Raw genomic sequence first — 15697 nt, 5'->3', positions numbered from 1 at the left:
CCTCGGTGTGAGAGCGAGCACTGGCTCAGGAGACCTCGGTTCTAAACTTGGCATTTTCATCATCAAGCAGCTGTGTGACCTGGAGCCACTCACTCACCCTCTCTGGGCCTCTATTCTACCTCATTTAGATGATCTTGAAATCCCCTCCCAGCTTTAGCATATGGTTTTAGCAAAGTGTGTGGCACACAGTAAGTGTTCAATAAGTGTTATTTTATGAAATCCAAGACAACTCTGCTAGGTTTCAACACCCACATACCTTTTTAGTCTTTAGAACTAAACGATGTGCGATCCAACACCTGACAGCCCAACCCAAGGTAAGAGCTCAAGAAATGGGTATCTATTGAGTTGATTCACTACTTACGTTTGACCTGGCTTTCCGTCAAACCTGTTCCCCCACCTAAGACCGCAGTGCCCCATATAAGCTGCAGATTAGAGGGTCTGGAATGCGGCCTCCCCACTAGACCACAGGCTTAAGATGACAGGGTCCGTCCTGCAGCGTCAGGCCACATTCAGCCCACCTGCTCGGTGTGAGGTGGGTGGGCAGCCTCCCCTCCCTTCCCCTCCCCTCCCCTCCCCTCCCCTCCCCTCCCCGCGATCCTGGGGCAGAGAACTGTCCTCCCTCACAACAAGGAGAAGCAGCACGGGGCCTCAAGCTCAGCAAGTCCTTTTATTGGAAAAAGAAATAGCAAAAGGCCACCGCGTCACCTGTGCCCCGCCATCCCACTGGAGAGGCACAGGTGAGACACAAGGCCCAGTCACACAGTGGGCCGGGGTGGGCTCAGGCCGGGGTCAGGGGTCAGGGGGCTGTGGAGGAGTCCCCTGGACTGCAGCTCTCTCGGGCGACTCCTGGATCAGAACCCACTTGGGCCGGGAGCTGGGGCACCCTCTCTAGCTCTCTGGGTGGGCATCTGCTTCCCACATGCTGCTCCTGTGTCCGAAGACAATCAGGCCCCTCTCCGGGCTCAGAAAGCTGCCTGCGGTGGCTGGTCTCTCCATCGCCTCCTAGCACCTCCTGCCACTGAGGCAGGCAGCCTCCAACGTGCACCTTCAGGGCACCCGGACGGGGCAGCTCCTTCCCACGGACACCCTGAGCCTGGGCAGCAGGGACATACGGCCTGGATGTTCCTCTTTCCTTTCAAGAAAGAGGTTTGCCTTTTTCCCTGCGGGTTGCCGGCTCCCTTGAATGTCTGAGAAGCCTCACTTAGTCTTAGAGAATCCCGAAGCGGGGGCGGGCTGAGTATGAGTGTCTGTGGCCCTGCTGCCTTGTCATGGGGGCTGGGACAGGGGTACGAAGGCCCCAGGTGGGCTCTGCTCTCCTAGAACCCCAACTTCTCCTCTGCTAGAAGGTACACAGTAGAGTCAGAAGGTGAGGAGAACCTTTCAGGTAGGGAAAAGGCCTGGAAGAAGAGCCAAGCTAGGAGCCACGGGGCACCGGGCAGGGGCAGGGGCAGGGGCAAGGGGCTTGAGGACATGTATTTACAGGGGGCAGGTTGAGCCCACGCAGAGAAGCTGCCACAGCCGTCGGGCTGGAAGGTCAGACAGGATGCAGAGAGGGGCGGTCATCGTCCTGGCAGCCAGGGGGAACGTACAGTGCACTCACACACACGTGCACTCACATGCAGTCACACACCTACACACACGTGCACCCAGGCACATAGTGCACTCACATTCATCCTACATGCGCCCCCACTCATGCTCACATACATGTGGGCTCTGACCTCGGGAAGTTGGCTTCGGTTCTGGAGGTCGAGCCCCCAATGCTGCATCTCTCCATGGAGCCTTTCTCCAGGCCCCACATCACCCCCCAGAGCCCGAGGCTGTGTCCCAGGCCCGACACCTGGTTGCCTTCAGAGTCTCGGGAGTTGGGTGCTTCTTGGCAAGGCCATGGTGGCCTCAGGCTTTGGGTGGAGGGCAGGGAGCCACAGGTCTGAAGGAGTTCAGGAGGGGATTGAACAGCTAGCTCCCCACCACGGCGGGTGCCCACGGTCTGACCACTCCCATCTCCCCAGACCTCAAGTTAAGTGGAGGCAGGATCGCAGACAGGCAGAGGCCTGGGGTGGCATCAGGAAGCACAGACACGGGGAGTCAGCCATGGGGAGCAGGGCCCAAGGGGAGAGTGTCCTAGGGACTGGGTGAGGAATCATGCAGGATGGGAATTCTCTACATAACACACCTGGGCCTCTCGGGGTATTGAGAGAGCTGCTGCAAAAGAAATGGGTTGTTCAGATTGTGTTGTCCCCACCCCAGCCTCCGTGTGACCCAGACCAGCCTCATGGGGAGGAGCCAGGTCAGGAAGGGGACCGTCCTTCCCCGGGGGCCATGGCAGGGTGCGCGGATGATGGCCTGCAGCAAACACTGGCCAGTCACCCTCCCGCCCACCCTGGGGAGCAGGTGGGCCCACAGAACGACTCAGAAGCGGGTGCTCTGGTAGCGCAGCCGCCGCAGGTCTGCAAGGCCCTCGGTCCGGCCATATACCTCCCGGCAGGGAGTCTCGGCCAGTCACCGGGACCCCGCCCCACCGCCCCCACCACTGCTGCTGCCGCTGGCGCTGCTGCTGCTGCCACTGCTGGAGCTGCCGCTGCTGCACCGGTCCTCGTAGATGGAGACCTCGATCTGGGGCAGCGTTAAGGAGGGCTGCCAGCTGCCCGCAGGGAGACAGGAACCTTTGATGGAGGCCAGCTGGGGAGCAGGAGGCACAGCTGGTCCTGCCTCCTAGACAGTAAGAACCTGAGGCCTGGGGAGCTAGACCCCAAGCCCCGCTGCACACTCAGCTCCATTATGGAGATGTGCAGGGCCAGGCACTGTGAGGGTGCACAGAAGGATCAGGAGCTCATGTTCTAGTGTCTAATTACTGAATCCCAGGACAGCCCGTGCTGGAGACGTGGTGCTATTATACAGGATGTGTGAGGTCTTTGGTGTCCTGAGTTCAAATTCCACCTCTCTCACTCTAAACCAGTCACTTGTTGCCTGTCTGTTTGCATGTCTGTAAAATGGGTATAATAATAGAATCTTGGGATTGTTGTGAGGCTAATAGTATAGTATAGGTTCAGTCATAACAAGCGCCTCTCGCTGGGCTTTGTAAACGTGAGGCTCTGGTATTTGCGTTTTCTTTACTCTTTCAATTTTCTATTGAAATTTATTTTTTAACCATTCTCTTCTTGCTGCTGCTGACCAGGGAGGGAAGTGTGCACACTTGACCAGGTGGAGTGAGCAGACCTATAACCCACCCCTCGGCCAGCTACCACCAAGGCCTCGTTTTTCTCTTCTGTGAAAGGGGGACAACAGGACCTCCCATGTGGGATTAAGGAGGTTTATATGATACTAGTGACCCCGTGCACAGATTTGTGCACATTGAAAGGAAATTGATTAGAAGGTGGCTGGTGGGGCAGGACTGGGTGAGACGTGCCGGGCACACTCTGGAGCCAACCTTCTGTGGTCCCTCCCCAGCGTCTGCAAAGTGAGCACGGTCCCTCCGGCAGGGGGGCGTCCCTCAGCCTGGCCTGCAGGGATCGGGCCAAACCGGCTCTCCAACATCCCCCGACGGGTCCTGGAGTGTGAGAGGGCACTCTGCAAAGTTGCTGTCATTCAGGGTGTGGAACTCAAACGCAAGTGTGCAGTAAACCAGATTCGGGGCCGACAGTGCCCCAGCAACAACATACCCCATGGCCAAAGGTGGACAGCATGTGCCAGGCCCTGTGAGGAATCAGGCTCCCTCCTCTCTGGTTTCAGGGTGCGTCACCCTGAGAACCGCCACTGCCAAGTCACTGCAGCTCGTCAGCTCCTGAGTTGAGCGTCTGCCCCCTGATGGTCAGTGTGCATCATAGCGACCAGTCTGACAGGCGGAGGGACACTTAGCATATTAGCCTATTATATAGATAGATTGTAAACATGTAAATGTAGTTGGAGATTTGCATATTCCCTGAGGGGCAGTACAGCCTTGCAGTTAAGAGTGGGCCTGGGCTCAAAGCCATGAGTCAGTGACTTAACTTCAGTGTGCTCATCGATAAAGGGACATAAGTTACCCACATTATAGGGGTGTTGTGGGTGTTGTGGACCCATAGTTTCAAAGCACTGACTATGCTATCTGGCATGTGCTAAGCACTGAGTAAATGCAGCTCAACAAATAAAAGCAACCCCTGACATTCACAAACACCAATAACTTATGGTGAAGGGAGAGGGTTGGTGACCAGACATGTGGGGCACCCTAAAAACCCTAGGGTGGTCCCATTTCCTGGAAGCCTCACCACAGACCCCACTGGTTGGCAGCTCTGTGCCCCCCATACACACACACACACACACACACACACACACACTCAGAACAGACGGAAGGATACAACCCTCATCCCGCGCTCAACGGGGTCCGTGAGCAGGAGGCCTCGAGGGGCAAAGATCTTCTCATTCTGCTCTTGGATGTAGCGTGTGATCTTCTTGAGAACCTGCAAGGAGTGGGGCCGATTGAGGATGAGGTGTGGCAGGGAGCCCTGGGAAGGGGGTGCAGGGTGGCCAGGGAGGGAGCACCTTCTCGTAGTGGGTCTCCATGCAGAGGAAGATGAAGTAGGCCGTGGCGCAGGCCAGGCAGCCCTCCAGGTAGGAGCTGCCCCCAATCTTCTCCGCTTCTGCGTAGAAGCCGTTGAGGGTCTTCACAGTCTCCTCAAAGAGCTGCCGCTCAATCTGGAGGGAGAGGAGGTCAGAGAGAGATGCTCAGAGATCCAGACCAAGTCAGCCTCCCTGGGGTGTGAACAGTCACCGGCTGAGGTGGGGGGAGTGGTAGGACCACAACAGGGGTGGGGGCAGCACACAGGCAAGACCAAGAGGCTGCAGGCGCCGGTGGAGCAGAAAGAGCACTGGACTGGAAGTCAGGAGAGCGGGGGTTCAGACCTGGCCATCAACTAGCTATGTGACCTTGGACTAATGATCTAACTACTCTAGCCTCAGTTTCCACATCTATAAAATGGGAATGAAAATGCTACTTGGGCCCTAGCTTGTTTGGTTCAATGGCTAGAGTGTCGGTCTGAGGACCTCTGCAGACTGAAGGGTCCCAGGTTCGATTCCAGTTAAGGGCACATGCCTGGGATACAGACTTGATCCTCATTGATGTTTCTATCTCTCTCTCCCTTTCCCTTCCTCTCTGAAATCAATATAAATAAATAAATAAATAAATAAAATTTAAAACAAATAAATAAATAAAGATTTTTTTTTAAAAAAAAATCCTACTTGACTTCCCTTGGAAACAGGAAACTCCTACAATATCCTAGATGTGAATGCATTAGACAAGAATCCCAGTGCCTGTGTCACCCCCACCCCTGTTTTGATGGCTGAGAGAGAGCTCAAGACCTAATTGGTAGGGGCTCCCCATGTTTCGAAGGGACTTCAACGGCATGAGAGTCATTGGGTGAGACCTCAGAAGTGTCTTTCCAGGAAGGGGCACTTCCTTCTAGACAAGAGTTCACGCAGAACACGACAGTCCTGTGTGTTCAGACCACTGGGAAGCTGTCCCACCTGCAGCCGTAATCATCACAGCTAATATTTACTCAGCACTGTCTCCGTGCCAGGCTTTTTAAATGTATTCTTTCCTGTGACCCTCATCCTCCCCTCAGAGAAGCAGGACTATCATCCGCTTCCACAAGGGAGGACTGATGGGAGCTCCAGCCCCCTAACTGGTTTCCCTGCCCCCAGCCCAGCCAGTGCAGCTCTGATCAAGAGCTCCCCAAGCCTTCCATCTATTTCCAGGCAGGACCCAGGAGGCCCTCCAGTGCCTGGCCCTGGTCCCGCTGAGCCCGTCTCCTACTCTGCTCCTCACTCCGGCCCCACGCCAGCCGCACTGATCACCATGCTGCTGTGTCCTGAACACTCTGCTGCAAACTGTCCTGCCAGACACCCCACTGTCCCCTGCCCCCCCCTTACTTCCCTCAGGTCTCACCTTGTCCAACAGGCCACCCCCCACAATGCCCTACCTCTAGCTCTCTCTATCCATCTTGCCCCCCCCCTTATTTTTCTAGTATTTGTGATCACCTGAGCTACTATATATTTACTTGTGTGTTTTTATTTTTGTACCCTCTGGTAGAAAATAAACTCCATCCGTTTGCTTCTACATCCCCAGTGCCTGTTGCATAGTAGATGCTCCATAAATACTTGCTGAATGCTGAGTGGACTTGTCCAAGGTTACACAGCTCTGACCCGAGTCTAGCTCCTCCCTGGGCCACCTTACACTGGACACCTAGGTTGGGAGGTCATGCTCCAAACCCAGCAGGTGTCCAGGTGTCTGTCACCCCATTTTTATACTCTACAGAGCACCCTGTTCCCCACTCACCCCCACAGGGCTAGAACTGCCCATGACACAGGTTAGGAACCTCCCACAAATAGAAGCTTTGGGGTTCCCAGCCACTGTCCCTACACAGACCTGGAGTGAACACAGATAAAATTCTGTCCATCTGCCCCCTGATCTAAGCCTTACTGCTCTACCCCAGGGTCACCCCACCCCAAAGAACAGGCATGCTAAGATAAGGGGACCCAGCCAAAACCGGTTTGGCTCAGTGGATAGAGCGTCGGCCTGCGGACTGAAGGGTCCCAGGTTCGATTCCGGTCAAGGGCATGTACCTGGGTTGCGGGCACATCCCCAGTAGGAGGTGTGCAGGAGGCAGCTGGTCGATGTTTCACTCCCATCGATGTTTCTAACTCTCTATCTCTCTCTCCCTTCCTCTCTGTAAAAAATCAATAAAATATATTTTTTTAAAAAAAGATAAGGGGACCCACATGGCTCCCCAAAAGCTGGTTAGGGGGTCAGATCAGCAAAAGCCAGGCCTGTCTCACCTTCTCAAACCCACTTAGATCTGCCTGGCTGCTGGATGAAAAGGTCAGGGTCTGCCCTCTGACACCCCAAACCCAGGCCAGTTCTAAGCAGCCTGGGATGGAGGCTACACACACCCCAGAACCAGGAGCAAAACTCCGCCGAAAGAGCTGACGCCTTGCAGGGAGCTGAGTCTGCAGGGAGGGCTGTGGGGAACAGCCCGGGTTTGGGGTCTTTGAGGGCTCCCCAGAAAATGCTAATGTGGGTGAGAAATGCTGCTAAAAAGTGGCGGCTCCTGAACCCAGTCCAAACACGGAGCCGGCCTCTCGATGACGCCTAATACCATCCACCAGGACTTGGACATTTACATTTAACAAGCTCTCCCGGTGGCTCCCGGTGGTTCTCGTGCTACTGAAACTTGAGAGCTGCTGGACTAGAAACTGAGGTTTCTTCCGCGCTGACTCTCAACGAAGCGACAGCGAGGCCATGTTAAGAACGTCTTTTGTTTTTAATTCTCCCATGTGAAGTGGCGGAGTAAGTATGTGTCATATATCCTGGGCGGGGGGGGGGGGGGGGGCGGGGAATACACTTGAATAAGCCCCTCAGTTCCATCCTGGCCTGTGTTCCCAGCTCAGAAATAGACGTCCTTACCCGGCCGTCCAGCTCTGGGGGGAACTTGGTCTGGAACTGACAGATGGTGCCGTCGCTGTAGTCTCTCTGGATGAAGATCTTGGTGGCCAGGGACGCACTCCGCCGCAGCTCCTGCAGATTGTGCACCTGGGCGGATGCAGAGAAGGCGCGAGCAGGGTGACCATCCTTCCCGGTCTGTCCGAGACTGAGGGGGTTTGGGGATGGGGTCTTTCAGCGCTAAATTCAGGGACCTTTCTGGGAAACTGGGACAAGTTGGCCCCTACATGTGCTCCAGGAAGGTCACGGGGAAGCAGGACTGTAGAGTTCACCCCAGGAGATGCCCTGAGCAATCCCAGGGAAATCTAGAAAAAGCCTGAAGCAGAGCCAACCCTGAGCCAAAATGAGAGGTTCTGGAACCATCAACAGAGCCAGAAACAAATTTTAACGAGAGGAAAAGACTTCCTGGTGGCTGGCCCGAACCCCTCTTCCCTCCCCACCCCCCACCCCCACCTCACCCTACACACACACACACACACACACACACACACACACACACACACACCTGGTGGGGCCTTCCATACTTTCATTCATTCAGCTAGCATCAAATGATCACAACTTGTCAGGCCTTGGCTTAGGGGACCCAGTACTGAACAAGGCTGAAGTGTCAAATGCTGAGTGGAGCTTACAGCAGGCCTGGGAGAGGGGCGTGTGTGGGGCAGAGAAGTACCTGATGTGCCCTTGAACTCAGGGAGATTCGGGTTCAGGCCAAGTCAAGTTATGACCTGGGTAGGAGAGCACCATGAACGGTTTTCAGGTCCAGCACTTCTCACCATAGGAAAGAGGAGTCTCACAAATGCCCAAGCCCCCAGAGAAAGTTGTGGATAAAGTGGGCTAAAGCCAGAAACAGAAGGAATTCCGTGCCCTGGTAGGAAGGAGCGGGGTGACTTCTGTCCCCTGTCCACACCTGCAGACTTGACATCGACACAGACTAGCATCTGTGGGAAGTGGACTCAACTCCACAGAAGAACAGGGCCCCTTTCTTCCACTTCCAGCCTCTCGTCCACGTTCCCGACAAGCAACCCACTGGGTGAAATATGCCGGACATGAGAGCCACGTGGAGACCAAGCCCCAAAGGCAGAGTGAACACCAACCGGTTCATCCCGTGTAATTAAAGTGAATCCATCCAGTCACTCAGCTTCCATTTATTGAGTCCTTACTATTGCCAGGCTCCAGGGATGCTGAGCAGAAGACAGTCTGAGCTACAGGGAGGGAGACGGGTAAATATATAATGAATTCGACTGTGATAAATGCTACAGAGAAGTAACCTCTTACCCAGAAGCACTGGCTCAGAAAGCCTTCCTGGGATTCTGTTGAGTCATAAAGGAAGGCCGGAGTTACCAGTGGCAGGGGCAGGGGAGGGGCAGGGGCAGGGGCAGGGGCAGAGGCAGGGACAGGGGCAGGGGCAGGGAAGGGGAAGGGGCAGGGGAGGGGGGAATAATAGGGAGGAAGAGGCAACCCAGACAGAGGGAGAAGCTTGTGCAAAGTAATGGAGATAGCAGAGAAGGTGGTCTATGCCAATGAGTAGACTTCACTGGAGGCAGATTTCAGCAAGTATGGAGTTGGTTTGCAAATCAGATAAGAACACTGGGAATAGTATAAAGAAGAATTAGATTTTTTTTTTAAATTACTAGAGGGGTTTTGGAGGGGAGGATTTAAGATGGAAAAGAGTTGCTTAAACGCTGGGGAAAGAATAAGTAACGTGAAAAGATTGCCAGTATGGTAGTAGGAGCAGATAATTGGTAGATCAAGGGCCTAAAAGGTACAAATCAGAGACTGACCATTATTCAAGACCTTCCTAAATCCAGGTGAGCCTTTTTCTGCCTAAGAGACACAATCCCAAGGAATTGGAATTGGATAAAATAATGTATAGATACTCCTCTAGTCTTAATAGTTCTTGATTCCTCTAATCAAGGTTTCCATTGAGTAAGTCTCCTTGACATCTACTAGGATCCTATGATGACTTTGAACAATAAAGAATGCTTTGCTTACATAAATAAGTTACTCATCATTGTGTCTGCTCTAGCTGGTTATGGTTTTATACTGTTTTATTTTTTAAAGAAAAGGGTGGTGGCCTTTTCCCACCTTCCTAACCCAACTGACATGAGCCAGTCCATCTTGAGGATGGACTCCCCTCCCCTGGAAAGATCATTCTGGAAATTTTGTGAGTGGTGCACAGGAAGTGGGCATGACTGGGGTAGGGGGCCTCTTGGAAGGTTGACTAAAGTGGGTCCAATTCTAGAAAAATGTGGTGAAAATGGAAAGAAAAGGAAATGCCAGTGCTTCAGCCATTCTGACATGGACTCAGCCTCCTCCCCTCCAACATCCTCCTCTGTCTGAATTCACACACATGCCCTGTGAGCTACCAGGAAGGCATGTGTCTCCAAGGACTGGCTAGCTGTTGGCCACAGTCACCTCTTCTTCCTCCTAGGCGCACAGCTAGATTACGTCCCAGCCTCCCTGGCAGTTAGTTAGGTGTGGCCATGGGACTGAATGAAATGTGAGTGGAAGTGATAAATGTCATTTATAGGCTTGGCTCATAAAGACCAGCCACTCCCCTGCGGTCTTTCCCCTTCCACAGAAACCAAGGGAGGCTAGTGTGGAAATGAAGATGGTGGAACCACAGTTGGAAAGAGCTTGAGTCCCTGAATCGCAGCCTAGAGGAGATCCACCTGCTCGCTGATCAGGAACACGGGTCTCAGTACCCAGTGGGAAATAAACTCCTACTGTATCACGCCATTGAGATTTTAGGGTGCCACCTTACGTAATGCAGTCTCATTTTCTCTTGGCTTTTACCCACAGGTTCTCAAAGTTGCCATAGTGGGAGGGGCCAACACCCTTTCCAGCCCTAACCATGTCCTGAGCTTTAGGACACTGTCCTGGCCTTGGGGGACCAGGGATCCCCTTCCCTCCCTGGAGAGTGTTTGTGGGGTCTTGAGGAGTTGCTGGAGGACAGTATCAGATACTCTTTATACGGCAGAGCCTTCGTTTCCAAGATCTACTTAAAGCACACACATCACAAACTCGTCTGTAGTTGGTGAAGAGTGGGATTCAAGGCAAGGCGGTGTCTCCTGGCCCTCTCCAGCCCTGGTGGCTCCGTTGTGAGACACCAAAAAGCTCTGATGGAAAGATGGGCCACTGGGCCAGGAGCAGGAAACCAGGTGCTCGTCCTGGCCACACGAATCTAGAAAGTCTTTCCTTCTCCAGGCCTCCATTGCTTCAACTAGAAACTGAAGAGCTTGGAACCAGATGTAATCATTAAAGCCCCTTCCAGCTCTGACATTCTAGATGCCTCATCAGGGATTGTGAATGCCAATGTTTGCGGGGACTAAGCGTGTAAGTGGGCCAGGTGGGGACTGTGGCTAATTGGAGAACTCATGTCCTCAGGTCTCACAAGAACACCTGATCATTGCCATTCTGATTTTTAAAGAAAAGCCATAAATCCAGACACCCTTAACATCAAATAGCATGGTTTTTAAATATTTCAAAGAAATGTTTTACATTTATAAGCACTAAGCAGACCGAATAAGGCATACCTGGGAACCAGCATCATTCCTAGAGCTGCCAGTTCAGGACTTCTGAGTAAGGAATCCCATGGCAGGGGCCCTTGGGCAAGAGCCAGGTATCCAGCCACTTGCCAGCTTTCAGAAGGCGGGCAAGGGTTTTTAGCCAAGATCCTGATGCTCTGAAACCCCACAAGAGGGTCCCAGAACATGCACACATCTCTCCCGGGGGTCACAGCTTCTGTGTCTCCCCTGGGCGGTCCCCCTGGACACTGACCCAGAGACCTGGGCTTCTCATCACTCCTTATCTTCCTCAACCCTCCCCTCTCTCCCATCACTGTTCCCAATAGAGTCAACCTAGTGCAGGTGGGAAGGAGCAAGCACTGAGTACAGATAAGCACTCTCCGGCCTGGTCTGCCCTGGACACACCGGAGGCCCCTTCTGGCCCACAGCTCTATCGTCATTGAAAACAGCCAATTCTGAGGATGCTTTTGAGGCTCAACTCCGGAATCAGGAAATGCAGCGGATGAGCCAACAGCATGCTCCCTGGCTGGGCTGTGGGGGAGTGAGGACCGTGAGTCACAGGCAGCCAAGTGGGGCCTCAGGATGGAAACCTGGGCACAAGGCCTTCCTGCTTCTCAGACGACAGCAGAGCCCAAGCCCAGCCCATTGCCTTCTGGTCGTTAATTCCATGCCTCAGAGATCAAACCTTGGGTAATGCTACTTGGATGCATTTTAAAGTCTCCCAGGAGCCAAACTCCACCTCTCGGAGAAGCCCCTTTCAGCCAGGCATTCCTAGCTGCCTTGGCCACCTGCTCCCAGTGACACACATTCACAGAGATTTGTCGCTCAGGATATGGGCTCGTTACCGTTTCCAAATGAGGTCAGTGTATCACTCAGGAGGCGTCTCCCTCCTCTGAGTTCCTTACACACACCCCTCCCTTAATGCTGACTCCTAAACAGAAATTAGGGAGCAAAAGGGTCCTGTTTCCATGCCTTCCTTCCAGGGATCCAGGGACAGCCAATCTTGCAAATCTCTCACTCCTCTCTTTCTCTTTCTCTTTCTCTCCTCTCTCTCTCTCTCTCTCTCTCTCTCTCTCTCTCTCTCTCTCTCTCTCTCCCCCCCCCCTCCCCTCAAAACACCTTCTGCTGGAGCTAAGGACTTCCACTTCAGAATCCTAAGGGAATGGCCACAGGAAGTTGGCATGAGGTTTCCTTCTCCCAACAGGTTTTTCCTGGTAATCTTAACTCACTCCTAACATTAAAAACAGCCCGGGGAGGATGACTCACTCTGCAGCCCAGATAATGCACACGTCCTGTGCCTTGGCAGAGCTAAGGCTTCCTCCCTCGGTGCTGCCATCAGTCCACCCAAGGCAAAACGGGGCAATGAGCAATGTCTGCCCTCAGCTCCCCCTCCCTTCTGAGCATTCCTCTGTCCCTCTGCCCGCAAGCTGACCCAGCCAGGCCGGTTCCCACACTCTGGCCATTCCTGAACTCCTTTGCACCCATCAAAGTTTCACCCGTCAAGATCCCCTAAGTGCCCACCTCTCTATTGGGCAACACGGCTGGCTAATTGATACACCTGGATACAGCCAAGAACTCACGGGCCACGGAGACAGAAGACTCAAGCTCTAGTCCTGGCCCTGCTAATTTTTAGCCATATTTTCTTGGATAAGCCTCAGCTCTCCAGTTGCATCATCTGTAAAATGAGATAATGATGCCTTCCTTGGCTCCTTCACAGGGGCCAGGCAAGCTTCTGAGTCTCCACTGTCTCATCCTGTTAATTGGGGATAATAACACCATTCTTGCCCACTTCACAGGGTTGCTCTCAGACTTGAAGGAAACCACGCATGTGATAGTGCTTTGAACACAGGGAAGTGCTAGATCCAAGAAGTGTGATGGGGAGAATCACACATGCCTAACAGCAGCCTCTTGGAGACAGTGCCTCGACCTGGAGAGGTGAGCCTGCGGTTTGGAGTCTGGGAACCTTAGGCCTGAGAGGGAGCTGTGCTGGGGCAGGCGGGCCTCTTGGAATCTGTCAGATGGCATCACAGATGCAGCTGTCTTCTCTGCCCACACCCCTGGCCCAGTGGTGCCCACGTGGCTGAGGTTTCCTGCCTGCCTGACACCAGCAGCCTCTGCTGCAGTCTGACAGCCCTGTCTGGAAGGTGACCTGCTCCTTAGCCATTTCTCCTTGTTCTTCCTGCTCTTCCCAGTGTCTTCAGCACTTCCGGAGCATTCTGCATCCCTCCACCCTAGAAAGCAAGCTCCATGGGTCTGCTCAGGGCTCGCCCCTCACAGGGTCCTGGGGGCAAGCTCTCCTAGCTGAGCCTGAGCCTGGCCGGAAACCTGAGTGATGCTGAGCAACTGCACCTGGTTCTGTGGTGGTGACAACAGCAGACTAACAACGACACTTAGTATTGATGTCACGCCGCCCACCAGAGTGCCCGGAGGCACTGCACAGAGCCCTTCCAAAGCTCCTGCTGTCCCCGTGGCTTCTGTCCCAGCTGTGTCAGAAATGGGAAAACACCACAAAAGAAGTCGACAACAGAACCGGGTGTCCTGGGTTCCACTCCAAAAATCCAAAGAAAGAAACGTTCAGCTCTACTGCTGACATGCTGTGTGAGTTTCAAGTAGGTCCTCCCCTTCTCTATGTGCTACTTAAGTGGGAACATAGAGAGCTCCATTTCCCTGGTGACATGAGGGGGTAGAGGAGGTAATTCCTGACCTCTTAGGCATTGCACATAGATTCTGACCTCAGCCAACAGGTCCCTTGGTTCAACTTTCAAGTCCCTTGAAAGTAACACACCTATAGGCACACCTTGAGGAAGGCAAGCTCCTCTCATCAGACACCTGGGAGAAATGTGGACACCCTGGTGCAGGAAACTCGAGTGTGGAGAAAAAAAGCAACCAAGGGCAGCTCATTAAAACCAGCCATTTGGGGTTTGGGCTTGGAGATTCCTTGTCTTCCTCTGGCCCCTGAAGGAAACGCCATCCCTTAGCCAGGTTTGTTGGCTCAGAAGCTGGATGGCTGCACCGCATAGCAACAGCTCCAGCCGCATTCCCTCTCCCGGGCTCATTTCCAACCCTCCAGGGTAGGCAAGCGGCTGCGGGACTTGCAGTCTTAGGGGAAGGGGAAACCCCAGCTGAAGTGCGGGAGCAACCCTGGCGCTAGTGCCAACAAGTGTCCCGCACAGCTGCAGGACTCAAATGGGGCAGACTGACAAGCCAGGGGTGAGATGAGCCCCTCTCTTCCCCTCTGCCACTGCACCATCCGCCCCTTCCGCCCCCACCGACCCTGGAAACCACCTTACCCACCTCACCCCTACCCTCCCACCCACCCCCGCCTCCTTTCCCGCCCAGTACGCCCCTAGAGGGGATCTGTTCCCGCACAGCCGGGCACTGCCATGTGCTCGCCCCCTACCTCGGTGGCCATGTTCCGGGGGTGCTGACCGCTCAAGCCGACTGAGGGGTTGGGCAAGGAGGCTGTCCGCGGTGCCGTCCGCAGGTGGGCTGGCGGCGGCGAAATGGGGTCCTGGGCGCTGTCCGTGGTGCTGATGCGGGCGCCGGGGTCCCGGGCGCCGGCGGGCAGGTGCCCCCGCGGGCCCCTGGGTCCTGGGTCAGGCCGCTGTGCTGTCCGCGGTGCTGATGCGGGCGAGGCGAGGCGAGGCGAGGCCGCGCCCGAGGCTACTCCTCGCCGGATCGCCGGCTGCCGCCGCTCCTGCAGGCAACGGCTGGGTGTGTGTTTGACAGCGGCGGGGGTGGGAGTGGGGACGGCGCGGGGAGGAGGGGGCAGGCGCCTCCGCCGACCGGGAGGGGGAAGCGGCGGCCCCCAGACTCCGGCGCCCGCCCGCCGGAGAGGAGTCCCGCCCGCGGCCAGCGGCTCGGCTCCCGCCCCGGCGCGGAGGCTCCGCCTCTCCTGCCCTTCCCCCTAGCAAAGCGCCTGGAGCTCTGCGCTCGCTCCGGCGGCCTCGGGGACCGACAGACACGGAGGAGAGAGCGGCAGGACAGTTCTGGGGCAGGACTCCCCGCTTGCAGAGGCTAAGGGTCGTCCTCGGCTCCCTTCCTCTCCTACACCCTTTCCCCTCCAGCCCTCCCCACCGTGGTCCAGGCTGCCTGTTCTGTATATTTTTCTTCTTCCTTTCCGGTTCCTTCTCTGTGCCCCCTCCCTCTTCCCCCGTTCTCTCCTTTTCACCGCCTTGGAGCCTATTAGCTAGAGGAGGATATGCAGACCGCAGAGAATCATTTTTCTTTAAATACGTTCCGAGTTTCCTCCCCTGATACCCTGGCCCCTTTTTTTCTTGGAGCTCCAGCATGGAAGCCAGTCTCTCCCTGGCCCTGGCCCTGGCCCTGGCCCCGCCCCGCTTTCCTCTGGCCTTTGCATCCCCAGAGTTTACACACACACACACACACACACACACACACACACACACACACACACACACCCGCCACTCAAAAACCACAAGCTGGTGGTGCCAAACTGGTAGGCCCACTCTCTAAGGATGGCAGGTCTGGCTCTGGTGTTGCCTTCACATTTTCGACACCACGCGTTCCAACCAGATGACCTATTGGCTTAATAAACCAAGAGGAAACACCAACACAGGTGCCTTTCTGCCCACCCTGACTGCTCCTTGTCTCTTTGAGGGGGAGCCGGGCGTTCCTCGCTGCTCGCTGCTGCCTGAGGGTCCAGAGCAGCAAACAAAGGAGAGAGGGGCAGCCA

At 54.9% G+C, this 15697-nt stretch overlaps 1 protein-coding gene and 1 long non-coding RNA gene across 2 annotated transcripts in view; one reads left to right on the top strand and one right to left on the bottom strand.

The window, feature by feature from the left end:
* The window catches only part of LOC132214212 (uncharacterized), a 377066-nt gene that overhangs the window by 219829 nt on the left and 141540 nt on the right, over positions 1-15697 (top strand). The gene's annotated exons all lie outside the window — the stretch shown is intronic.
* On the bottom strand, positions 649-15018 carry GOLGA7B (golgin A7 family member B). Its single transcript, XM_059660996.1, has 5 exons — positions 14402-15018; positions 7439-7564; positions 4519-4671; positions 4335-4436; positions 649-2613 (listed from the first exon to the last, which is right to left on the bottom strand). Exons 1-5 carry the CDS (start codon positions 14411-14413, stop codon positions 2500-2502), a joined length of 507 nt encoding a protein of 168 aa, XP_059516979.1. The 5' UTR covers positions 14414-15018; the 3' UTR covers positions 649-2499.

Source organism: Myotis daubentonii, chromosome 13 (genome assembly GCF_963259705.1).
Source record: "Myotis daubentonii chromosome 13, mMyoDau2.1, whole genome shotgun sequence".
NCBI classification, from domain to species: domain Eukaryota; kingdom Metazoa; phylum Chordata; class Mammalia; order Chiroptera; family Vespertilionidae; genus Myotis; species Myotis daubentonii.
The sequence above is the reverse complement of the archived record's forward strand: the minus strand, read 5'-3'. Positions and strand labels throughout refer to the sequence as shown.

Excerpts from the sequence above, each read along its gene's own strand:
- GOLGA7B (XM_059660996.1), bottom strand. Across the intron at positions 4,672-7,438 it reads CCCCAGAGCTGGACGGCCGG|ATTGAGCGGCAGCTCTTTGA; the intron begins GTAAGGACGTCT and ends CTCTCCCTCCAG. Across the intron at positions 4,437-4,518 it reads TGGAGACCCACTACGAGAAG|GTTCTCAAGAAGATCACACG; the intron begins GTGCTCCCTCCC and ends CACTCCTTGCAG.